This window comes from Meleagris gallopavo, chromosome 17 (genome assembly GCF_000146605.3).
Source record: "Meleagris gallopavo isolate NT-WF06-2002-E0010 breed Aviagen turkey brand Nicholas breeding stock chromosome 17, Turkey_5.1, whole genome shotgun sequence".
Lineage (NCBI taxonomy): Eukaryota > Metazoa > Chordata > Aves > Galliformes > Phasianidae > Meleagris > Meleagris gallopavo.
Window position 1 is genome coordinate 7,333,376 of NC_015027.2, and position 26,080 is coordinate 7,359,455.

Sequence of the window (26,080 nt, forward strand, 5' to 3'; positions counted from 1 at the left end):
TGAAGAGAAGATACTGTCAGATGATAAAGTGAGGACTACAGCTGGAGGAGCTGGCAGTGACGTGGTGGGGCGTACAGAGGTGACCCCAGCTTTATTGAGATGCACCTATTTCAGGGCAGTTCTGCTGCAGAATGCTGTGGGAAGACGCACCGTGCTGAAATGCTTTGAGACAACACAGCATGCCATGATACGTGTGCAACAGTAACAAGGAATTGTGCTGTAGCTTGACTACAGCAGCTGATGTCTTCTTTCTACATTTGATTCCCCAAGAGGCTGAATTACCCATAGATTACGAGATTTATTGCTTTTTGACTTGAAGTGTTACACCTAGCTTCTCCCGTATCTCCAGCAGGTCTCACGCTTAGCAAGTGGAGCCAATCAGACTGACTTAGCTGGTATCCCACAGCTGTGGCTGTTTTCCTTCATGAACTCACACCATCATACTGAAATTTCATACAGCATGAATTGTATTTCTCAATGCAGTCTTCAGAAGAAAGATTTATAGTCTTTCAGAGAAGCGATACAAAGCCCTCAAACGTTCTGAAAAGAAAAATGCAAAACCAGCACTCATGCTTTGGACTTTCAACAATGTTCACGGATTGTTTTGTAGTACAGCTCATAGAAAGAAGCAAAACATTAACACCATCTCCAGGATAAAGAGGTCCTAACAACTGTGGGTAGAGATTAACTTTGACATACCAAGATGGGAATCAATCAGTAATAAATAAATAAATATATATATACACACATACATATATTCTGATATATAATATATATGTGCATATATACATATATATAATGTATTGTATGTATATATAATACATGTGTTTTGTATAAAAAAAGTTTCACATTCAAGTATACATACACATTAAAATATACAAGAGGGGGACCTTTTGAAGTTAACCTTAAGCAGAGAATCTATCATAAGCAGAATTCCTGATAGGATAATTGAATCCTGTTTTGCCAGTCTCAAAAGGCAGTCAGTTCAGATGGTTCATGTTCCACTCATTACTGAGAAACACAAGATGATGAAAGATATCATAGAAAATGAAAGTGGAAAAAAGTGACAATGGAAAGGTAGATGCAGTATCAAATGCATTGATATATACAAAAGCCCTTTACTGCTGTGCTTGGAGAGAACAAAAGTGATTTTTCAGTTTGGCCCACAAAATGGCCCCTCAGTTGTTTGTTGGTTCTTTTTTTAGTAGTCAAATTGTCATAAGCAAAGGAAAAAAAAACAACCTGAATGATCAGAAGAGAAAGAGTTGAAAATTAAAATAGCATCATTGGCCCCAAGAGATAATTCACAGACCCTGATAAATGGCTCATGAAATGAGCCAATGGTTCGTGCAGTCTTGTTTTGCACCTAAAATATGAAATGTATCATGAGAAGAGAGAATATTGGATGAAAATTCTGAACCTCTATTAATCCTGGACTGATTCAATTTCCAAATGGAAATTCTCTTTCTTGAACTCGCAGTACTCTTGATCTTGAGATTGTTGAAATTATGATCACAGAATCAGTGAGTAAACTACCCTGATTTTTACAAACTTAGAGCACTAAATGAATCTGTGTAAGTTTACAACTCATTGTTTCTGCTTGACAATACAGTACGATTTCAGAACTGCAATCAGAGGCTTATGCAAAAAAGGCATGGCAAAATACAGCCACAGTCAGTAGGATGATGCCATTGATATTCACAACATTCCTCCAAAGTGGCACTTCTGATGTGTCAGTCAGCTTCTTCTTCAGTGCTTCCTCTTCCTCCTTGCTCAGTTTGGGTCCTTTTTGTTGCTCTAAGCCACAGAACCAGTTGTAAGCTTTCTTTAGGCATCCTGGGTCTTCACTCTCCTCTGAAACTGGAAGGAATAGCATACTGGTCATGAAATGTAAGCATGGACTGCTGTGTACACTGCAAGTTCTCCGTGACTGAGCTCCATCCTATATTTAATATAGTAGCTCTGATTTATGGTCTTACTTGCATAGAAGCTTTTAAATACAAGGTTGTACAAGAATGAAATTAATATTGTGTTTTCACAGCTCACCTGGAAAAAAGTGTGATTTTCTAAATACTGCAAGAAGGCTTTTTACAGCACAGGGACTTGATCTAGTACGTGAGAAGCAGATCATGCTGCAAAGCTCAACCTGTTATCTCATTTTTTCCCTACCTTCTATACTTTTAATTAAAAAACAAATAGACGAATTATAGAATATTTATGAAAAGGAACTTGGCAGCAGAATGAGAAGCCCAGCAAAGGAAGCAGGAGGTTTTGCTCAGGTGGATGTCTGGCAATTAGCTTTCCTTTTGTCCTGCACCGTGCCCTTGCTCCTTCAGTCATGGCTACTCTATTCAAAATGAATTCTCCTTGTTTCATTGCAAGCGCCAGAGTTACATGCAGTTCTGCCAGTGCACAACACTGCTAACTTAAGCCTAGAACTGGCACCTAGCCACCCAGAGAACAAGTATTTCTCCTGTCACTTCTGATCTGCACTAGAACTCGTGTATTTAAAGGGCACCTTACTAGCCCTTTAAATCTGGGCTGAGGTTTTGTTGCTGGGGCGTATTGTTCTATGAAAACTATGCATGCTATTGTCTGTTCAGGAATGGAATAGGGATTCTCAAACATATTGATGGCATCTCAGATACTGCAACAGAAATTATTCAGCAGTTACCTGATTCCTGATCTTTTTCATCAGGTTTCTCCTCCTCATCATCTGCATCGAGATCAATACGTTCCTCTTTGCTGTTCCGCAAAGTCCAGCACAAGCGATAAAGCTGCCATTAAAAAAAGAAGTTTAAAACTAGATCCTGAGTACACAGAGACCACAGCATCCCAAATGTCTGTTAAGTCAGCACCTTAGATCGTGGGGTCACTGAAGCTCAGTGACAGATAAGTGAAGACTATCTCCTTTGCTTTCTTACAAGGACTATATGATGTAGGTAGATGAAATGTGACAATATACCAAGAAACAGTATTTAAAACTAGTGGTAAATTTCATTTCTCTAGGAGCAGAATGCAGTAATACTCACATGTACATCAGGAATTGGCTTAGTCATGAAGGAGACTGCCAGGATAATGATGGCAGAAATCCCAAAAAGAATAATTGCAAAATAAAGGTAGTGAATCCCACAGATGATGAACGGGCAGTTGGAAGGGGCCACACAGCTACCAGTTCCGTAGGCAAACTCTGATATCATTCTTCCAAGCCCAGCCAGCAACCCAATTACCAGGCCCCAAAAGGCACCCTGCAGAGAGGGACAGAAGTTAGCAAAAAGAGCACACTGTAACTCCTGAAGAGCTGCTGGGAGAAACATGCAGGTTTGACACATTATGTTGACTTTGGCAATTTCAGCCATTCCATGAGTTCATGAAATCAAATAACTAATGACTGTAACACAAACCTGGAAATCCCAATTTAAACATATTCTAGTTTTGATGGTTAAAAACACATACAGTTTTAATTTTTCAGCAAAGTCAGAAAAAGGTTTAGAAGTAGAATAAGATAGTTAATTCAATTTCTAGCTAAAATGTTTCTGAACAAGAAATATTGATAAATCATATTAACAATTACAACATTGGAGTTCATTTTATGCATTTTAAGCTTTGATACTTATCTGTACTACTTATCCAGCTTTGAAGAATGCTGTGTGCACAAACACATGAGAATTATATTAAATTCTAACTCAGGCAAAATTCCAGCTGCAATCACAGATCAACTGCAGATTTCCACAACAGGCACACAGATTCAACCCATCTGTGAGATGCATCTACACTGGGATAGCAAACAGAACATCCCTTTGTGCATAAAGCAGGATCTTTTGGACATACACACAGATAACCACTGAAATGGCCTTGAGGGAAAGCAGTTAGAAAAAGTTTCAGCCAAACTAAAAAACAGAAAGATACCTTTTTCTCTGTAGGCTTTCTCATGAAACTATTTCTTCTTGGAGCAAACCTGAACCATTAGCAAACATTATTCCTAGCACTATAGGAAAGAAACTGAAGTCCTGAATATTGAGTCTTCAGAATGTCTGAGATCCCAGTTAATGTGGCTGGCTCGTGGTGCCAAAGTATAATCCAGACCTCATCCCTTCTGAGTTACTTACTTAAATATGTCTCAATTCGCTGTTCTAAAAATAAAAATCAGCAATTCCTGGAATGGATCCAAAAAGCAATGGGAAATAATGGAGGAAAGAACAGTATATTTGTTGAAAAGTTTGCTGACAAATGTATAGAGCATCCAAGACAAAGGTGAAAAGTTTGGTGAAAAAAAAAAGATAACTAAAGCAACGTGCAGCTTCATTATTTCCTGGTTTGTACTTGCCTGCTCATTTACTCGCTTGCAGAAGATGGCAAGCAGGAAGACAGCAGCAATGGGAGGTCCCAGGTAGCTGGTAATTGACTGAATGTAATCAAAGAGCTGCCCGCTTTGAGCTGACTGCACCACAGGAACCCAGGCGATGCTGATGCCAATTAAAACCACCATAAATGCCCTGCAAACATAGCCAGATATTCTATTAGCCACCTGCTAGGAAGCATCTATCAGAAACAGCAATTAATCAATAATTTAAATGTCTTTTTTGTATTTCAACCTGCAAAATCAATGAAATGGCCAATTACCATTGAACAAACAGAAGTAATTCAAGTTGGGCATAATGTCTGTCAAACACCAGTCATCATACAGATAAACATGCAATTAAAACACAGAAAATAACTTTTTTCCTTTGTTATGACTAGGGATGAACCAATAGCAAATCAGCTAGAAGAACCAGTTCACTGATGCTGAGTATGGTGTAGCATAAAGCCTACAAAGGTATCTGTAAATAGTTCCCTTTGAACAGCAGTAGGAAGTAAGTGTTGCACATTAGTTTAGCCACTGTCTATTAAATTGGACATAAGGTCTGGAAATTATTATCATAAAACATCCAGAAGGGAAAGCACACATGGGACAGCCTGCCTGGCCACAGGAGGCCACTGCTGCACTGCCTGAACACTGCAAATACAGATTTTCATTCAGGCACTTTTTTGGAGGCTTCTCAGGTGTGCTGCATTTCTGCCTTACCTTCCAGCTAACATAAGCTCCTTCTCTGATGGTTGTTTTCTAATTTTGGTGTAAATGTCCATAGTGAACAGCGTACTAGCACTGTTAAAAATGGAAGTCAAGGAGCTCATAAGGGATGCCAACATGACTGATAACATCAGACCTCGTAGACCTGGAAAACAAAGACACTCCATGCATTAGGTGGGATGGGTATTCAGTGAAGCGTGTCAGTACATAGCACCATCCATAGAGACTGTCTGATCCCTTCAAGTCAGCCAGCTATGTGTATGTCTGGCACGTTTATGTGCTGATGCCTGCCTGCCACTCTCTTGCAATGCAAGCAGAGTGATGCTGCTGAGCTTCGGAAAAGCTATTTACAGCAGTGATGGGACAATGTTTGAGCTTTTAGAGTGTAGGTACTTCCTTTGTGAACGCTTTCAGATTAGATGCTGAAACAAAACCTAATAAGCAGACTTCACTCACAGTTATAAAATCATTTCTCTTGAATTCAGTGCAGTGCCCGGTTGCCTGTGGTATATTTGTAAATCAGATGACAAGTTTCTTTTACTGATTAAACACCAGGGTAAAACCACTTTTCCAAGCAGCATGATCTAATCAACATAGCATGGGGAAGTATGATAGTGCTTCAATAAGACAATCTTCAAAGTTTATGAAACAATGGGGAATTGTAATAAATGATCAAGGAAGTACCATGGTTTGCATTATACCATAATCTGTGTTTTCTAGCCTTCTGAATCAGCTCTGGTTTTCTGAAGAAGTTTTTCTTTCTTTTCTCTATACTTATTCTTCTCCAGATCGGTGCCTCTTTCTCTCACTGAACAGGTGTTATATGGGACAATGTCTTCTCCCACCTCAGTGGAGTTGGCATAAGGACTGCAGACGTACGCCTGCAACTCAGACATCCTGAGTCCTTTATAAAACAGGCAAAATAGGTCACTTTTAACCTTCACAGGGAGGGGGGACAATTAGAATGTCACTGCTCAGTATCTGCTGCGAGCTGACATTGCTGGCATGCAACTATTCTGCACCTACAGCCACAACCAATTAGGATTACTTACCCTTTTGACTAACAGTAAATATTTTAGCAAGATTTTTTTCTAGCTAAATCTGAGACTTGGGCTCTCCCTCACTCATTTTTTACAGTCTGGCAGCCTCACCTTTCCTAAAACAACAAACAAAAACAGTGTCTTACCATTTGGCATAAGTTCTACTACCATTTTTGGAAAAGCAATATTTGTACAGCCCACTGAGGTGCCACAGGCCTGCTGGCAGACTTCAGGCACAGCACAAGCCACCACATCTGAGAAGAGGATAATGAGACACAGTTAGACAAGGTCATATTAACAAATACACACTGAACCACTGGACTGACATGTTCTATATCATCCTTGGTCTGCTAGCAGGATGGAAGGTGATTCTAAGCTTCCATTTTCCCTATCCTATCTAAAAAATATTAAAATTGCTGCAGATCAAAAAACACCAGAATTAATTTGTCAGACCAGAACTCAGTAACACAAGAAAAGCAAGTCAAATAAAAAACAGAGGAACACAGTTTTCATTCAACTTATACACCTCTTCTCTGCCTGTGGGTTTGTGGATTCGTTCACTGTAGTCAGTATTTGTGTAATATGTGCCTGTATGACACAGCTGTATGACAAGACAACAATCTCACAGGTATTTAGGACAGAGAAAAGAAATTGAGAGGGATTGCCAGTGAAAGATTGGCAGCAGGAGAAAATTTGCATCCCTGTAAATACGTGCGTATACCTGTATACAAAATTCGGCTGATCATTCCAGGCATCACTATGATAAACATGGGCAAGAGCTTCAGGTACCCACACATCACACATCCAGCCTTCACGTGGGACATGTTCTTGCCAGAGAGACATCTTTGGACAATAACCTGTCAATGAGACACGACAGGCACGCATGACTCAATCAATACCATGAACACACCAAGCCACATTCCAGACACAAAGTACTCCTTAACCTGAGTGATGGTGAAAGAGCCTATTTATGATTTCCATCACCAGGAAAACATAAACGCTACATGAAAATACATTTAAAATAAGTTAAGGAAAATAACGTTTATTCAGCACATGTTCAAGAGCTAATACTCTTTTGTTCTCAAAAGTTATCTATAAAGCAAGTCAAGAGACAAAAAAGAAGAAAATAGATATTTACATTGGTTTTTTAATTTGCTTTATAAATTGTGAAAAATTATCCTTCTCACAATTCAGAAAGCAGAGAGATCATTCTCTTCAGATTGAGCATGTCACAGTTGCAGAAGCACACTTTTCTACTTTCATGCCAGTGTGATCTCTCTGGGAAGCTGGAGGATAGCTCTTAGGGGAAGGAAGAAGGAAATGGTGAGAGTCTCCAGACTGAAAGACCAAATGTATAAAGAAAATCCACCCAAAACTGTGCATGCAAAGGTGGAAGCCACACAAACAGGAAACAAACTAGGATCACTGAATGGGGAACCATCCCAGTCCAACTAAGACCATTTGATATGAGGTTTCTTAAGTAAATGTTCACATTACAAACTCTCTCCTTGTTCTTATGCAGAATTATAAATTAAAAAACGTGAGAAAGGAATTAAACACGGTATCTTCTGAGCAGTTTATAAGAAGAACCGAAAGAACACCATTTCCATTTTCTTGCACACACATGGTCCCAACAGCTCTAATATGGAGCCATTTAATAAAGGAGGAGTTTAGAAACCAGAAGCTGGAAATGCTCTGACTAGTCCTAAAATAACTGCCATTCCTGTGATCTAGTTTTGAATACCAAACTGTGGGGAAGAGAAGAAACAAACATTACTGTTAGATCATACTAGAAGTCTGCAGAGTTTTGTGTTCTGCATTTCCAAGGCATATGGCTTCCACATTACCTGATCTGTGCACCAGTACCACAGAGTAAGGATGCTCAAACCAAAAGTAAGCCCTGGCCATGGCAGATCTCCAGTGACAGCATCTCGGAAGATGTGAAAAGCATCCGCTCGAGGAGTATAGCATTTGGAATCAATTGTACTATTTCCATAGGTGATATTGGATGGAATTGCATTCATATACTTCTCCATGAATGCATCATACCCTCCAACCTCTTTAAATGCTGAAAAATAGAAAGCAAAAGAAGTGATAAAGGATGTAACACTGACATCTCAAGTAGAACCAGACAAGGTGAAGAGAAAAACACTGTAACAGTGATGAACAAAACCCTAGAGAGTATATATATATATATATATGCATTTTCAGAAAATAGTATGCAGTGTTATGTAAGTATTCACACCATGAAGTATTCAAAGTGACCTTCATTTTTTGCTTTCTGTGTGTCTCTCAAAGACTGATTTAAGCTCCACAGTCTCAACATCTCGTATGCATGCATTCTGAGAATTAAATTTAAGATTATTTCCACACTCTATTAACCCAGGGAAAACCAAACAGCAGGATTTTACCAGTTACTTCTGTCGTAACAGTGGTGGATTAATCTAATTTCAGTGAAAGACCTGTCTAGAGGAAAACTAAAAACTGAGTAGCTAGAAATGGGAGGAACTGAAATTTGACAGAATCTTATCACTCCATCTTTCTCTCTTTCTCTGATCCATTTCTATTAGTTCTGTTTCACAGCATGCTTTCAATTTTAAAGTGCGTATGGGCTTCTGGACACACACACTGTTCTATCCATAGACAAACAAGTCATATCTCTTCTTCAACTGCCAATATAATGACATCCACAGGTCAACTACAAGGCTTACTTAAGGTGTTAGGATTTGGGGACTGTTTTAACACAAGTTTGCAGCCAGAAACACAGAAAAACCATGCCATGTGGCCAACAGTTCTTCATTTTGAATCAGAAATTTCAAGCATTAGCATCTGAAAATCTATGAAATTATAATCTTCTGGAAAAAAGTTACTCTCTGAATTTCTGAAGAGTATCATCAGCAACTTCACCTCTACCTCATAACCCATCACTAGTCCTGTTCTCTCATAGGATGTCACACAGCACCTTATGACCTTATGCATTCACCTGTTCTTTGGAATGGAGTTGTCTCAATGACCAAATTGCTGGGCAACCTGCCTACATCACTCCCTGATAAACAGGCATAAGAACTGAAATTTGCTAGTTAAGACAACAGGGCTCCACACTGCAGGATCAATTGCTGTCAGCACTGTGATTTACTTACCAAATCCCATGAGAATGAAAGATCCCACAACCATGATAAACGTCTGCAAGGTATCTGTGTAAATCACAGCTGCGAGGCCACCTAATGACAGAACAAACAGGTTAGCCCCTCTGCAAATGCCTCAATGAAAATCTTTCTTCTTTTTTTTCTTCTTTTATTGATTTTTTCTACCTCTCTCTTTCAAACAAAGATCACTGTAAAACACACCCCTTTCGAGTTTTTATTTTTCTCATCTTATCCACCTCCCCTGTTTTCTTTTCCCTGTCTTCTCTAATTTAATTACTTTGTCAGGCTGCTCTGCAAGCTCACCTGTGATAGTGTAAAGAGCAGTAATACCAAGCAGGATAATAATAGCCAAATACAGATTCAGACCCATGGCCAACTGTATAAACACAGCTCCAGAGAATATGTCTGCCTGTAAGAGATGAAAATGATACGTGTTAGGCAAGGTGTAAGTTTTATGGGATGGCACATCACACATTCATGATTGGAGAACTGAAATACACAATCCCTTACAGTACTGCAACCAAAAAAAAACAAAAAAACAAAAAACAACAGCAAAATGAAAATAGAAGTTGTTCCTCTCAGAACTGTGGCTCTATCAGTATAAGAACAGTGTAACATTTCTCAAAGAACTCCCAAATATTTAGCAATAGCTCATTTTAGCTAGAGACAGTCACCTCCTCACTACTGTGTGCATCCATACTGATTGACTTCAATAAAGTTGAAAACTCACTCACTGCTTTATGCCAGTAAGTCTCTCCCTTTTTCTTCATTGCTTACATACATGTGCTATTGCTAGTCTCATTAGTTCAGGACATGTGGGAATTAAAAGCAAAGAATTTATCACAAATCTAAGGTTCCTGTCAGAATAATTGACAAGTTGTTGGCTAGCAAAAGAGACCTTTGGCTCTTGTGTAAAAAAGGAGCTATTCAGAATAACAATCTATTTCTTACTGGGATTTTAAACACATTAAATAATCTCCTTAATTAAAAATATTCTGCATCAAGGTTATTCACCTAAGTTTACAGTAAGACTGATCTACCCCACTGCATTTCTAATAAGTTGCCATTAGTCCTCCTTTCCTTAGAGGTCTGTATCTCCTGTATCCAGATGAAGGATTCACACCAATCCCACCTGCATGCCTTCTTTCTGTATCCCACCCTTCCCATACAAAGGCACAATACAGCGAGTCAGCCTCACTTCACAGCACAAGTCCTAGTAGTGCTCAAACATGCTCAGGAGCTACAAAGCACTGCAGGTAGCTGAAGCCAGGACTGCTTCGCTCTGGAGATTGAGGCAGTGCTGACCAGTGCAGCAAGAGATCCTCATGCAGTGCCCCGATGTGCAGAAGACAAGCAGGAAGCAGGGTGTGAGCCACAACGAGGGTTCCACTCCCCAAACCCTGCCCTGAAGCATCTTGAGATGATTAAGTTTCTTACAGGTTTTAGGCTGAAATTAGGAATTTGGACTTTTCAGATTGTATCTCCCAGCGGCTGCCAAGTTGTGTCCTTTGTCCCTTATCCCTATGGAAATATTTTTTCCCACCTTTTCACACCACTGATCTGCTTACGTCCAAGTAAGTCTGGTATTGTTCTTGGCTTTAGTTTAGCCTACATAGTATTAAATATTAATGGTCCTAAAATGACCCTAGCAAGAAGTATACAGTTAATTATTTAGTGTCCTGAACAATTTATCAGCAACTTTGAATTGCTGTTACCTTCCAGCTCCACTGCTCCTGCCTCCCAGTCAGATTATTCCCTTCCAATATTTTCTTATTTCTCCACAAGTAGCCTTTCATTGATACTATTTAATCCTTATCTCATCTCTGAATAATCTTCCCATTACAAACTCTTTCTCTAAAGCCACGCACAGATCCTGCAGGAACAATTGGCAGAATGCATTATAACTAACTTGGAGCCTTCATATGTCACTACTGGATCCAGCTCCAATGTAATGAACCCCAGTGCTCTACAATTTATTCTACACTGTGAAGTTCTAAGATGAGTTTATCTTTCTTCCTCCCCTTATGTTCGTAAACCTATGCCCTGATTTCTCATAAATCTATTTATGATTTCTTCAGAATTTAATTCGTTTTTGTCTTATCATAATTGAGTTAATTACTCTTGATTTTATTTTATCTAGACCATACTCTTTGGCACAATGTCCAATATGAGCAACACAGTTATAAAGCAGGGCCTTGACAGCTGCCAGGGGCTTTGGACTCACAGTCCTGCACGCTTAGGAAGCACGTACACGTGAGATGCCTGTGCAGCCAGCTGAAAATCATTTGGGCTGAATGATCATGTGTGACCCCATCCCAAAGATCAATACCTTGCAGCATAGCCTTGCCTGACAAGCAGTTGATAGCCACAAAACAAAGGAACAATAAAAATACAAAGGAAATGTTCAAGAAAAGACAGAAACAGGAATAATCTTGTACAGATACATGCAAAGAGTAGTGGGCAGCATGCCAGAGAGAGTGAGCCAGGAGTTAGATGGCCTGACGTATTTTGTTATTCATTGGAATGTACCCTGATTATAATATTACTAGGAACATTTGATAATATTACATCAAATGAAGGAATCAACACGTGAAATAACTACCCTGAAAACATGCCACTCTTATTCTAGAAGGATAAGTGGCAGTTAAACTGTTAGGTGTGCCTGCCTGTCAAGGGCAGGGCAGAAAGATCCTTCTACACCAAATCTCACTAAGCCCAGGTGACAACAAAGGAGTGTTTGGAAAAACAGCAGTTGAGGAAGTAAAATGCAGATCTGCAGGTTGGATAGGGCACAGATTGACAACACATGGGTATGTCTGGAGATGTAACGTGCCTCTGTGAAGAGAGACCTGTGCTAGCTCTGCGCAGTGCATACGTCTCTACGCAGCACAGATAAGCTAGCTATGGGCCAGGATGGAACAGCCCTTCCCTTTGTGCTCCTGGAGATGTTCATTTGAAGGCAATTTGGGCCCAGTTTTGCATGGGACAGAAAAACCTACCATTACTTCTCTGGCAGTACCTGAAACCTGCAAAAACTGCTTTTTGCAAATAAAATACAGCAAATTCTGCTCTACTGAATATAGTCACATAATACAACAGTGCAGAAAATGTTTGATGCTACAGAAATCAGAGCCATCTTTGTACGTGGAATTGACAGTGTCAGAATATTCTACACCAAATAGGTGTACACCAAAGGCTCATCAGAAGCTGGGGTGGTAGAGTGGGGTGCTGGTAATCTGCTGCTATATGGATCTCTTCACTATTGCTTTGCTCCCACAAGTGCACGAGAAGGTGCTTCAGCCTTATGATCACATGCAAAGTTTAAATGGAGAATGTGTCTTGCCTGGAATTAAGACACCTCTAGTAAACCAGGATGAAATCCCATTACTAAACTCTTAGACATGATAAGGCTGGGAATAAAAGACTAAATTCAGAATCTCCTTAATGGGCTTATTGCAAACGTGTTGCAGAATGGGACTGAGTCATCTGATTGGAAATGTTTCTCAGCTGCTAGGACTGCCAGAACTCTGTGTCATGTGCAACAAGCCTGGGATTTCTGATTATGGTCGTTAAGCACAGCAACTGATCCTTTTGAACTATACAGAAATCCAGCTTTGGGGCCAGTCACATAGCACCAACCTGTTTAATTTATAACCTCTGCAAGGATCAGTTATCATGAAGATGTGAGAATGAGAGCAAAAGGCCAATCTTTTAGCTTAAATTGCACTATTATCACTTAGCTCCCATGCAGAGGGCAAAGAGTAATCTGCCATGGCAACTTCTGAAAAACAACAGATTGAGGTATACCTGAACTGTGGACTTCTTCAAAGGCTTAGTAGTTTCAAGACATAAGGAAAATACCAACTCCCTTCACTATTTCACAGCAGCACAACCACATGCTTAATAAACATTAACTTTATAGCAACTTAAACTTTATTGCAACCATTTACCTATTAAAAGAATCTCTCTTCCTTTCACCTCAGCTGTTACCATTTCCTTTGCATTTTCCCACTCTCTTGTTTTCTAGTTTCTATCATTCTCATTTTTTCGCTGCTCTTTTGCGCTTTTCCCTCAGCTATGTGTATTGCTGATGGCCTGTTCACCAGAGTGAAGGATGAATATGAAGCCTAGGGACAAAAAATCCTGTTCCTTGAAAACCCAACAGCACTCTTCTCCAAAAAGTATTGCTCATTCTCCTAGCAGAACGAACAGAGGGTTGGCATGGGATGCTGTGTGCCCAAACCAATGGCAAAAAGATTCTAAAGCTAAATGGTTAAACAAGCAGCAGCTATTATTTCTCAGATGATTCAGGTAGATCAAAAGTAGTACAAACTCATAGGATGTGAAAATCTTCTCTCATGTTTCATAGATCCCTAAACAACAGAGAGCAATACAATATAAGGATCCCTCCATTCTTGCTTATTCTAGAAGTAAACCTTAAAAACATTAAAAAAAAATAAAAGAGAGAGAGAGAGAGAAAGCCTAACAAACACCAAGAAGAAAGTCTTCCCGAAGGAAGCCAACAAAACTCAGATTGCAAAACAGATCTGCACGCACAATCTCACTACACAGAAGAAAATACACGTACTACATGTAACACATTTTACTCCTTAGTTCAATTAGACTTCAAATCAGAAACAACAGTCAGTTGTGTGCATAATAATGTAAATGGGAGTTTCTTTTATTTAGCTCAACTTTGCACCAAAAAATTGTTGCAGAAGTTATACTTACTGAGATCTTTGTGAAAATATACAGGACCAGTGAAAGGATTGACAGGTAGATCTGAATCCGTTTTCCACCAAAACGCTTCCTCAGATACTCTGGCATTGTCACCACCTGCAGGGTGGGAAGATAAGGTCTCATACAACAAGGCACGAATACAAAGCAGGTTAGAGGAAGCTTTTTGCTACTCGGATACTGTAGGAGTGGAAGGCAAAGGGAGGGAGTGCAAATGCAGTTGCATGGAACGGCAGCTCCAGGAATCAAAGGAGAACAAGAGCAGAGTACCAAACACATCTCACGTCTCAGAATTTGAGAATCATCATTATTCAGATACATATAGACAGGTTCTAATGTGATCAGATCTCCTGTGCCATTCATAATGGCTTTGCATTACTCCAGAGCTGATCCACAAACAAGAAGAGAGAGGAAGATTAAAACAAACAGCACAGGAGAACATAACGCCGTTTTTACTTACCCCGGCTTTGATGTAGATGGGTACAAACAGCCATCCTAGAACAACCACAAATATCAGAGCCTGCAGTCAAGACAAGATCAGCTGAATTAGCCTCCTCTCTCTAGACAGCACTAAGACCATTTATCAGACCAAACTGCAGGTAAAAATCACTGAGACCACTCAAACCTGGTTACTTTGGGGCTGCAATGGATGTTGCTCGATCCTTTGTCTTACGGTTGAAAATCTGGGAATAAAATCCGGGCTCAGAGATTTGTCACACATTGTGGAAACTGAATTGCATGCTCAGTTTCCAAAAGAAGCACACATGATAACACGTTTTGCAGAAATGCTGATTTCTGCTCATATGTTTGCCTTCTAGTATCAAAATGCCACCCTACCAGCAATGCTAGCTTATTCCAGCTGTCCTCAAGGCATGCTGTTAAAATGCAATCAGCCCGTAAGTCCACAATTTCTGGGAAAAATTAAAGAAGGATTAATCAAGTCTAATAACTCAACCTATTTCCTAGTTGCTTCATCCCAGGTACAGAGTCAGACTACCTCTCCTCTCAGAATCAGCTGTGCTGCAATGGTATCTCGTGATATCAGCAATCAGGTATGCTGATATGTATGTATGGGGTAAAAAACTTTTGATATCTCTTTAGCTTCTTTCTGCACTGAGTTTCTCTGAGATGTCTGTGTGTTTTATAAGGCACAGTGTACTACAGTGATCCCACACACTATACAATATGTACTACAAGCATTTAGTAAAGGATTTGGTATTTCCACATTATCATTGCTCAGTGTATTTTGAATTGCCATATGCATTTTGTGAACTATAGACCGTACTGTATTTTGGTGTCAGTTTCCTGACTGAAATGGCTAGTAAATTCTCCCTAACAGAGTAGTACATAGTTAGACAAATAAAGAACAAAATTCTGCTCAAAATTCTACATTTTTTCTGTCCACTCATGAGGTTGTTTTTGTTTTCAGTAACATTATCTTTTGAGTTTTGCCTTTAGATCAAAGATGAGAAATGGACAAGAAAGAGTGGTTCAGCATCTGCTACCATACTAATGTAATTTAGAAGTAATTTCATGGAATAATACTGATACACAAGCAGTATAATAGTCAATAATTCTTTCAAGAGGAGAATTGAATTATACAGTCAAGAGTCTCTCTGTCATAATTATTTAAGGAACTATGCAGTGTAACTCTCCAAATACATGCATGCATCAATGCTTCTTCCTAAACAACAATTGTTGTGCTCTGTATATTTACATCAGCCCATGGAGAATCTCCCAGGAGATAAAGAGTTTGACATGAATATGTTTGAAGGAGGATATGTGTCCTAGAGCTTTGAATGCTGTGAAATTTCACCTAATGTTTGCTCTGTTTTCTTTCGCTTAGTTTTTGTGCAAAGGGAAGAAGAATAAGGTTGCTTACAGCCCCATTGTAAACAAATAGAGAAATATGACAGATTAACTGTCTCATAATTCTTGTTAGCCTTCAGTGTTCTTCTTTAATATTTATATAAGCACCTGAATATTTGCAGCAACCACTTACTTGTTAAGGAGAAAAAAACAGTTCCTCATTGTAGAATGTTTCTTTCACTGCACAGAATTAATTGCAAGGAAACCTACGTAATGCTCATTAAGTCTTTTGTGTTCTGGTATAATCCCTTCCATGAATGTGAACCAAGGATCGTAAGGTTAGTGTTATCCACACCCACAATATCCAAGAATTCAAGGAAATGCATTTAATCAGCTCATGTGAATCTTCATGCTGTCACAGTTAATTCTGCTGCTGGTACCCCAAGCAGTTCATTTTAAGTCAGCTTGGGTATTTCTATTCTACATGGCAACCATAAGTGGAACATATACAACCAGAAGGAGGAGAAACTAAAAGGGAAAAGATTTTTAGAATGCAGGTGATTGTGAAGGATGTCCCAAATTTCCTGTAGCCTGTGAAGAAATCAAAGCCTTTTCAACAATTTCTAAATACCAAACTGGAGTAAAAAATAAAATGTAGTGGATTATAAAACCAACTAACTCTTCCAGACATCCTACAGTCTGAGAGTGCTCCCTATCAATAATTAAATGTAATCAAACAATAGAATAAGAAGAGAATCCACTGATTTCTTTGGGTCAAACATTTTCTAAAAAACTTCATTGAACATAAAAGGGCCATCATCTCCCAGTCACTTGGACAAGGACCAAGGAAGATAACTAGGAGACAACACTGGCATTTGCAGACCTGTACAGAAACAAGTATTGCCAAGTAAATTTTGACAGCAAAAATTATTCAATAATGGCATCTTGATTAACCTGTGCAGATAATTCTGACGTCACAAATATGTTCACCCACATGCATGTCACTTACATTCCATTCATACCCTCCAATGGCAATTCCTCCAGCTGCTGCTGTTCCTGCTATGCCCACAAAATGTCCACTGCCAATGTTACTGGCAAAGAGTGAAGCACCAATCTGGAAACAGAAAGAACAAGACTTGATTCTTAAGGTCAGTTCACAACATCTTGAAAAACCCATGTTCATTTGACATTTTGAACTCAGGCCTGTCTATCATCAGGTGGTGACAATCAGAATGAATGACAACCAACTTCCTTGACTACTTCAAGACTGTATCTCATTGTTTTTCTCCATCCCCCATCAAACCTGAAACTTTAGCCCTCATGTCTAAAACATGAAGCATGAATACAAAGCTGCATAACTCTTCTTCCAACTGAGACATAGGTTATGACCCAAAACAGACTTTCAAATATTTGCAAAACTTGACCAACTGAATTTGGGTGATACACAAACAATTAGACAGGAACACAGATCTGCTTTGCTCAGGGAGGAAACAATAAGTGCACACGTGTCAAACCTGCACTCCTGTTTCATACTGAAGTTCTGCAGACTGTGGGACTAATTGTGCCATCAGTAAGAGTTGTACAGATTTCACGGTTGTTTGACTTTTAGTCAAAAGACATTAGATTAACTTAATTAAATTCTTCAAGCTATATGGCTGAGAGCGCTTCTGGAAGATGCTAAATAAAGCAAATAAAGGAGCTATATTGAAGGAATGCTGCAAAAACCTCCAGACATTGCAGTGATCCAGCAGACAGAATGGGGGGGAACACAAGAAATGCTGATCAGAGAAAGAGCAAGACCAAGAAAGGTTTAGGCTGGATTGTTGACAAGGCAGGAGGCACTCAGAAAGGAAAGGTTTGAGGTACTCCTCTAAGCTGAAAGACCTAAAAGTCTTGAAAACATTCCTTTACAACCATAAATACAGGATCTGCACCTGCACATTCTTCTTGTGTAGATCCCAAGTACACTTGCAATATGTTTGGAGTTACCTTACAAGAGGGAGAAATATTCCTTGCCTGCAACTCACTGGTTGATTTGTAGGGTCCTAAAATATATGTGAATGTATTTACAAATCTCCAGGTCTGCAATCACTGCAGTGAGTCCTTTGTGTAGCAGTAAAAATTAAATCAATCTTCCTGAGAGCACAAGAATGACTGCCTGAGATTCAGGAGGATAAAAGCGATTTCATCATAGAAATCCACTCTGAAGATCAGGTTTACCCTCTAGAGCTACACCATAGCCAGGAACAGCACTCACACTCTTCATCTTGTAATTTGGAAATCACAAAGAAACAGCTTCTCCTCCTTCATTTGCTACATGCAACAAATCATTCATCTTTATACTGCTTCTTTCCCAAGTTTTTTTTCTTCCTTTCTGCTGTTGGATCCCCTGTTATCTTCTAGTCCTTGTGCAGGACTAAGGGAATTTCTTTCTCTAAGTTCACTTTGTTCTGCTCTTTTTTACTTTATTTTTTTTACAGCATTCTAGAACTCAGTTGTGCCCTACAGAAATGTAATCAGTTTGTCATGTTAAATATATTTCCACAGGAATGACAAGTCTTGTAACAGGCATTAGCAAATAGGTCAGAGACATTACTCATAATAGAAAAAACTTCTTTTAAACCACTTTCTGACAACAGCAGTATTTTCTCAAAAATAATAGTGAAGAAACAAGTACCATACTAATATTAGACATTAGTAACTGCTGTCTGGTGTTCTCCCTGCAGATGGAGAATTAAGCTTTAATTTAGGTTATCAGAAATTGCACTCACCAGAAAAGATTAACCACATTAATCACAGATTTTACTTAATGTGCTCCCTCTCCCAGAAGTTTGAAACGTGCTGCATGCAGATCTAAATAATACAAGCAGCTAATGAAGAATTCTCAGAAAAGAAAGCTACAGTGGGATTTGTCTCAGTGCCTAAAAACAGAGGGCATTGCATAGCAAGTACTGGGAATGTGTTCAAACTCCACACGGAGTACAACTGTGTTTTAAGTAAAATAGGAAACCAAAGGAAGCAATGCAAAATTACCAACACATTTAGGACGAAACAATGCCAGTGCACATATCACTTTCAATTTCTACATTTTGTTTTCTGAATTAAAGAACACCTGGTACAGCAGAACTACAAAATCAGTACGTAACAATGGACACAATCACCAACGGTAGAAAGTGGCATCATAGCTGGGAAGCGTAAATTAATGAGAACTGCAGTAAAAGCTGGTTAAAGAGAGAGGAATGTCTGCCAAACATGCTTGTGCCCAGCGAGCAAGGACAAGATGGTCCTTTTGCCTTTGCTGGAGTGAGCACAGAGCACACCAAGGTGGAACAGGCTAGGTGTTTGTGTCTGGCCTCTTTCCTCTGCAGTGTGTTACTAAGAGAGCAGATCTTTATACTTGAGTTCCTCCATGTGCATGGCTGTAAGCAGAGGATGGGCTGAAGTTGGAATTGTTAGCCATTCTCAGCAACATGTTGGTGAATTGATTTTTACAACAGATAGAGGAGGAAAAGTAAAGAGGAAAGTTGAATGAAAGGAACAAAAGCTGTTAGGATGGAAAGAGGGCAAAAAACTGAGTAACCTGGAGTGTGGAACATTAACTCCTTTCGAATCTTTTAAGGGGTCAGGTTTTAACAGGAGCACTCTGTTCAGGAAAAGTGCTATCACACTGCAGGCAGATGATGATCATTATGTTTTTTCCGTGTTATTCATTAACTGATTCATTAACTTTAGGATGCATTGACATCCTGGCACTTGCTGTTCCAAACCATATATACACAATGCTCTTTGCAAATCAGTGACTACTGCCATGGCAGTGTGCATACTTCTCAGTTTATGCCTTTCTTTTCTCCCTCTCAGGATCATACATATCCTCCATTCCTAATGTCTGCTTTCCTGTTCAAAAGCACTAGTTCAGTATCAAACATTTTTCCTCAACCTTGATCCTGCCTCCCCTATGGCAAAGAGAGTACCTGCCCTTAGCCACTCCACAGAGAACAACAGAGAAGCTCCTTCACAGCAGCATGAGATCACTTCTCTGAGTCACCTGCAGAAGATACTTCTCAAATCCCTCTTCTCTGACAAATTTCTTATTCCCATGCTTGAGAACTACTCTCCAACTGCTTGCATACTTCTCTTTTTACTCACAGCTGTGACTGTATCCTATAGGAAAGATGCTTCCCTACTCGAGTTTTATGAGATCACTTTCAGCCCCTTTGGAAAAATCAGTTTGATTCTTACAGTAAAATACTACTGTGACTTTTCCAGGGCTCTGAGACCCAAAGAATTCACAGAATCACAGAATGGCCAGGGTTGGAAGGGACCTCAAGGATCATAAATCTCCAACCCCCTGCCACATGCAGGGCCACCAACCTCCCCTTTTAATACCAGACCAGGCTGCCCAGGGCCCCATCCAATCTGGCCTTGAACACTTCCAGGGATGGGGCATCCACAACCTCTCCGGGCAGCTGTTCCAGCACCTCACCACTCTCATAGTAAAGAACTTAAAGAAAGAAGTGTTGAGTTTTATTCTGCTCTCTTGATTATTCTTCAAGTTCTCCGTATTGTGTTATTGCCAAATTAAATGACACTGATAGACAGACAGACAGATATGGAGACACAACATACGTCAGGTAAGGTGCCTCTGTCTCTTAATGAGCATAACAGCTGTGGGAGCAGCACAGCCATAAGCAGACTCATCTGATACCTTTCCACCTTTGTCCTCTGAGATGCAGACAGCACCTCCAGGCTGGCTGAAACATTCTGACAGATTCTGCAGAAATCTTCTTCACCTTTCCTGCTCTTCCAGAGCTTTGTTTTTAGTATTTTATCATCACTTTTACTCTAAAAACAGTTTGGTTTCACACTATTTATTTTTTTTTTTGTACGGAAATTGACAACATAAGTTAATTTCCTATTTTACTTCACCTGTGGAAGGAAGGTACTAATCTTACATGTACCAGAGTTGTCCCTATTGGCTTCTCACAGCAATGTCAGATCCATCAAATGGGGAGAATTGTGAGAGTATGTAAAACTTAACTGGATGCAGAGATAAGAGAAATTGTACCATGATCAGTTCTGTTGGCTTTGAAAAGAGGGAATGCAGAACTGAGTAAAAAATTGAATTTTTTCTCTTTAATTCTTACCTTGCTCACAAAGATCAGGGCTTTAATAACAGCAAATACACCGAGTGACATTTGTTTGAAGTACATTATGTCTTTGACTTTGAAATGCTTCCCACTTACTATCTATGCAGTAAATCTTTCCAGCCATATCTGAACATCAGATGCCCACCAAATACTACTTTGCCCTATTAGCATTTATGCCTCAGGAGCTGAGGCTTCTAAGGTAACTGACAATTTTGTGCAGACAGCTGTCTGCGGAACCATGGAACCTGAAGAATAGAATTCAAAGCAGAAAAGCTTCAAAATTGAGGTTTTGTTGTTGTTGATTTTCATGGTGTCTGAAGACTTGTTAATCCTGACAGATTGGCTACTACTGAAGCTGACTGTTCTTTAGTAACAGATGCTGAATTTCTTTCAAGAGTAGAAAGTATTTGAACAGAAGAAGTGAAAAGTTCAGTTTGCAAGGCCCAGTGTTACAAAGTTGGTAATTCCTCTGAGCCTCTGTGACTCTCTGGAATAAAGTACAGCTGGTTATGAGTATTTAAAAATACAGGTCTATCTTAAAGAGATTTCCTTCAAAGCATAAGAAACCAAAATCAGTTTCTTGAAGATTCTTCTCTCCTTTTCTCTAAAAAGACTTTGCAGAAGGAGCAGCATTTCATGCTCATACAATTAACTCATGATAGGTTTAAATTTCTGGCAATCAGTGGGAACATAACTACATATCTTGATTGTTAATGAACTATTGGAGTTACTGAGTTGACTCATCCACAGCATCAAGGACAGCGATTTCAGTGAAATAACAGAACTGAACTCAACAAAACAGCCAAAAAAAGACTAGCTACAGACTTAGTTTTGTAAAATACCAATCAACCTTCATGGCCACAAAATGATCCACAGAACGGAGAAATGAAGGACTGAATGGAGGATCTTAAGACTGCACTGATGACCAGCACATCCTGCTAGCTTGTGCAGTTTGGGTAGGGAAAAGAGATGGTCCAGCAGCAAATGCTGCACATGGGGTCATCTATTTTGTCTTTTTGCTCAAGTAAGGGAGTTGAATCTGTTGGTTTTGTGTTGCTAGAGAATTCAGTGTTAGTTAAGTGCCTCTGGGTTTTAGGGGAATCATTAGGATTTCTCTGAGCCTCCATGGCCACACAAAGTTTTCATGGTGAGTCTTTTCTGCCTTACCACTTCCATTCTCATTTATGTCTGCACAAAAGAGTATTAACATTCACTGTTGACAAGTAGACAGAATTGCAGAGGGTTAAAACCAGCCCAGATTAAACTGTCAGTCAAGCAAGTCAATTTTTCACCCTAAAATTACAGAATTTATCTCATAATAACATGGAAAGGAGAGAAAGGAGACTTTGCTCAGGCTTTCAATGGAACTTGAATTTTCTCAGATCTACTCGACCAAAAGAACACATCTTTTACGGTCATTAGCCCTTAATCTTTTTATATTATTAAAATGGCAGCTCTGATTCCTTCTAAAACCAGACAAGAGCTCCCTGAAGTGAAGAAGACTGAACACAGTGTAGATATTCGTATTATTTACTTCCAGAAAATTACTAAATTTTTAGAGAACAAACATTTACTCCCTTTATCCCCCCAGATCCTGTAACAAAATCCATTTGGAACCCATAACCACATTCCACGTGGGTGGAATCTTGTATCAAAAGGCTTATGAAGTGCAAAGACATTTTTTGAAACAAGACAAAATCAAGAATGTTGATGGTCTCTGTTCAAGCATATGAAAGCATGTACAATATTAGTGACCCAGAAAATGAAGATTTTTCTAAATGTTCTACTTGTCCAAGAAGTCCTGCTGAACACATACTGTATCATCTAGAAGAAATAGACAATTGCTTCTAACAGCACTTCTGCCAGAGGCCTGCTGGATAGCCATGAACCTGTTGTTTCATGTCTATAACTGCTTTCCTCTTTGAAGAGAAAACAGCACCAAAGACAATATAAGTCACAGATAATCATTAAATAGATTTGAAACTACGTTTTAACAGTAGTTTATCATAATCTTTCCAGGATTTTCTCCTTGCACTGACCAGAAATTGTTACCAAATTTGGAGACACTAGAGCAATACCAAGGAATCAGTAGATTAATTCTTCTCCATGATAATCTCAAAATAAGTCAACTTCTTTGAGAGCAGTGAAAATACTAAATTCAAAACACTAAAAAAAAAAAAAAAAGTAAGTGAACTGAAAGGCAAAGCATTGGATTTATCTACTCAGATATCACCAGTGAATCTAAGTTCAAGTTCTTGATGTCTCATCATCAAGACAACTCAGAGCTCAGCACAACTTTCCCAACACTTTATCCTATCTGTCAGGTGGTGTACAGTTAGCATTGTACCACTGTGGGTAGGGAGAGAGTTTGAAGATAAGTAAGGTATGTCTACCTGACATAGCCATTACAGTCTCAACACTATAGTAGGTATACTTTATATTTGAGGATTAAATATAGTTGTACAGAAGTGGATGCACATACAGAAGCACAAATATGTTTTATACACACATGGAGTACATAACACTGACCGGCCACCAAACCATGCTCCGTCCAGCCAGAAAGAATCCACCTACTGTCCCTCGGTTGGTTGAGTACATAGCCTAAAGAAAAAAAAAAGAGAAAAGAAGAATGATTAAATTGTGTTTTAATCATAATAGGGAAGCTATATACTGACTAAAAACAAACCGCTAAAGCAGGAGGGTAAAGTGAAAAAAAAAGTGGCTAGAAAGAACTTATGACAAAGCAAACAATAACACTAAGCTGTAGATGACCCTGTTCATTACAGAGGAATTGGACTAGATGACCTGTAAAGGTCTCTTCCACCTCAAATGATTACAGGATTCTACAAACAATGATTCTTGTGTCTAGGTCTATATTAACCATTCAAGCTTCACGGCTTCATCTCATTACAATAAAACCAGAACTTTAAAATAACATTGAATGTAACAAAACAACTGATCACTCAACTAGAAATTCAGTACAAATTCAAACTCAGAAGAATACTTAATTGGGAGAGTAACTAGGCACTAAAAAAGACTGAGTTTTGTATGTTCATAGAGCAGAAGGTATGCAGCTTTTCTCTTCAGTATTATCCAGCTCAAGCAGATACCTACAAAAATCAATTTTCTTGCTGTGGTTTCAGCAGTGCACTCACTTTCCTCTGAAGTTCAAACAAAGTAGGCAAAAATTTCCTTTTCATGCACTCAGTTTGTTTTTAACAAAGGATAGCCTTTAGAAGGAAGCTTCCTCCAGTTTTATTAATGACCTTGATGAAATACTGGCTTCCCATTGTCTCCACTGATGGACTTTGAACAGGCAAATACAGGAAGAAGACTTGAAGAAAATTAGCCAAATATTTTATTCTGATGCAGAAGAAAGGGAATATGAAATACATTTCCATTTCAGTGCACACAGTAGCTGAATTAAGCATTTGTCCAGTAAAGAACACATTGTTGCCGAAGACAAATGGTTCCAGGAACCATTATCTGACCAGCCCTTTTCTGACAAAGACCTTTGATTACAGCAATAGTTAAGACATCCACAGCAAAGACCCAGTTTCTTCCCACAAGACAGCAAGGTGTTCAGGTACACAGAGGTCTTCAGATTTGTTGCTACGTTTTTCGATCTACTACCATGACAAAAAGATAGAGACCGGGCTGTGATCATATTGTGTTCACCTCCAATTTTTTGTGCTCTTCAAAACACTGCCAGGCTGCTAGGAAGGGATGGGGTTTTCCTGCAGCACATTTCTCTGTTCTATGAAATGGGCCACTGGGATGTCCTGGCAAGCACAGGATTACAGAAGGACAAGGCCTCTGCTCAGCTTGCTAATAGTCAGGTGTTCAGGTGACCAGGAGCACTTGCCCCAAGGAAAGAGCAAGCCTCAGAATAGCAGCTTGGAAATTCGGCACATTCTATGGTTTACAGCTTTGTAACACATAATAAGGGCCCATTACTTCCAAACAGTTCAGCACCAACAGCACAGTATCTGCCTTTCCCCATAAGCTGTGAAAGCACTGTCCTTTGTTTCAGGATTAGGCACTGAGTTTTCCCCTGCAGTGCTCAGCATATTCTGCGTTGCCTGCCCGGGGGCAGGAGGTACAGTTCTGCTTAGATCACAAGCAAAAAGTCAAAGCCATCTCTTTCCACCTCTGAAACTGTCCCTTCCTCATAGTTTCAACGGCACTGCTCCCTGTAGCCAACGTCCCTCTGGCAAAAAGAAAAGCCACAATAATGCTGCATTCAAATGGCAGCTACAGTCTTGGCCCATGTCACTTCTCCGCTGAGAGCAGCCTGCAGCACTCAGCCCGTCCCACAGTCACAGCAGCAAGTTTACACCACAGACACTCGCCCATATTGCCCTCCTTGCACACTGATCCACCTTCACTGCTTCCCTACAACTCTCACTCCTTGCTGTTTCCTACGACATCACCTCACAGCCAATTCTCACAGCTACTAGCCTGCTTTCTACCAGCAACCAGACTTGGCTTGGGCTTTGCAGACCTGACCTCCCACAGTTGGATCCTTCCCCACACAAGCCCCATTACTCCACTATCTCCACTATCTATTCAATCCACATAAACAGTTCTCTCCCCAGTTCATCTTCCCTTCTTCAGTAAATGCCCATATTTTCCTCACCGTACACTTATTAACAATCTCAATTAAGCACCGCGATCTTTAATAATTATACATTTTCATTTACTGAGCCATTTTCCTAGGACCCCATAAAATGACCTGTTCATCAAGAAAAGAAAGAAAGAAAGAAAGAAAAAAAGGAAGGAAGGAGAAAAAATAGAAAATTAAAGCCCAACATACCCATATTCCCACTGCCAGAACTATCACAAAATAGATGACAATAACAGAGATGTCTGCAGCATTGTTGATCCTTATGGTGGTTTCCATCCTGGATGCTTCTCTGGCTTTCTTCTTCTTTCCCTCCTTATATGCTTCTTGCAGTGTTCAGGTTAATGATAAACTGCTGTCATCAAGATTCACTTGTCTTGGGACACAAGTTGAAGCTGCTGCTTTTCCTCTGACAACACTTCCTTCCTAAATATTGCTCCCCTGCTACAGGTGCTGCAGATCTCAGAGTTCACTCCCCTTGCCAAAGGTGCTCGGGGTTTTAACAT

General features: G+C 39.6%; 1 protein-coding gene across 1 annotated transcript; it reads right to left on the reverse strand.

The window, feature by feature from the left end:
* On the reverse strand, window positions 1-26,080 carry SLC5A1 (solute carrier family 5 member 1). The gene is made up of 15 exons (XM_003211023.4): window positions 25,767-26,080; window positions 23,480-23,551; window positions 16,813-16,917; window positions 14,455-14,514; window positions 13,989-14,093; window positions 9,561-9,666; window positions 9,252-9,332; window positions 7,959-8,179; window positions 6,833-6,968; window positions 6,258-6,365; window positions 5,066-5,216; window positions 4,328-4,496; window positions 3,033-3,248; window positions 2,675-2,777; window positions 1-1,860 (listed from the first exon to the last, which is right to left on the reverse strand). Exons 1-15 carry the CDS (start codon window positions 25,851-25,853, stop codon window positions 1,640-1,642), a joined length of 1,941 nt encoding a protein of 646 aa, XP_003211071.1. The 5' UTR covers window positions 25,854-26,080; the 3' UTR covers window positions 1-1,639.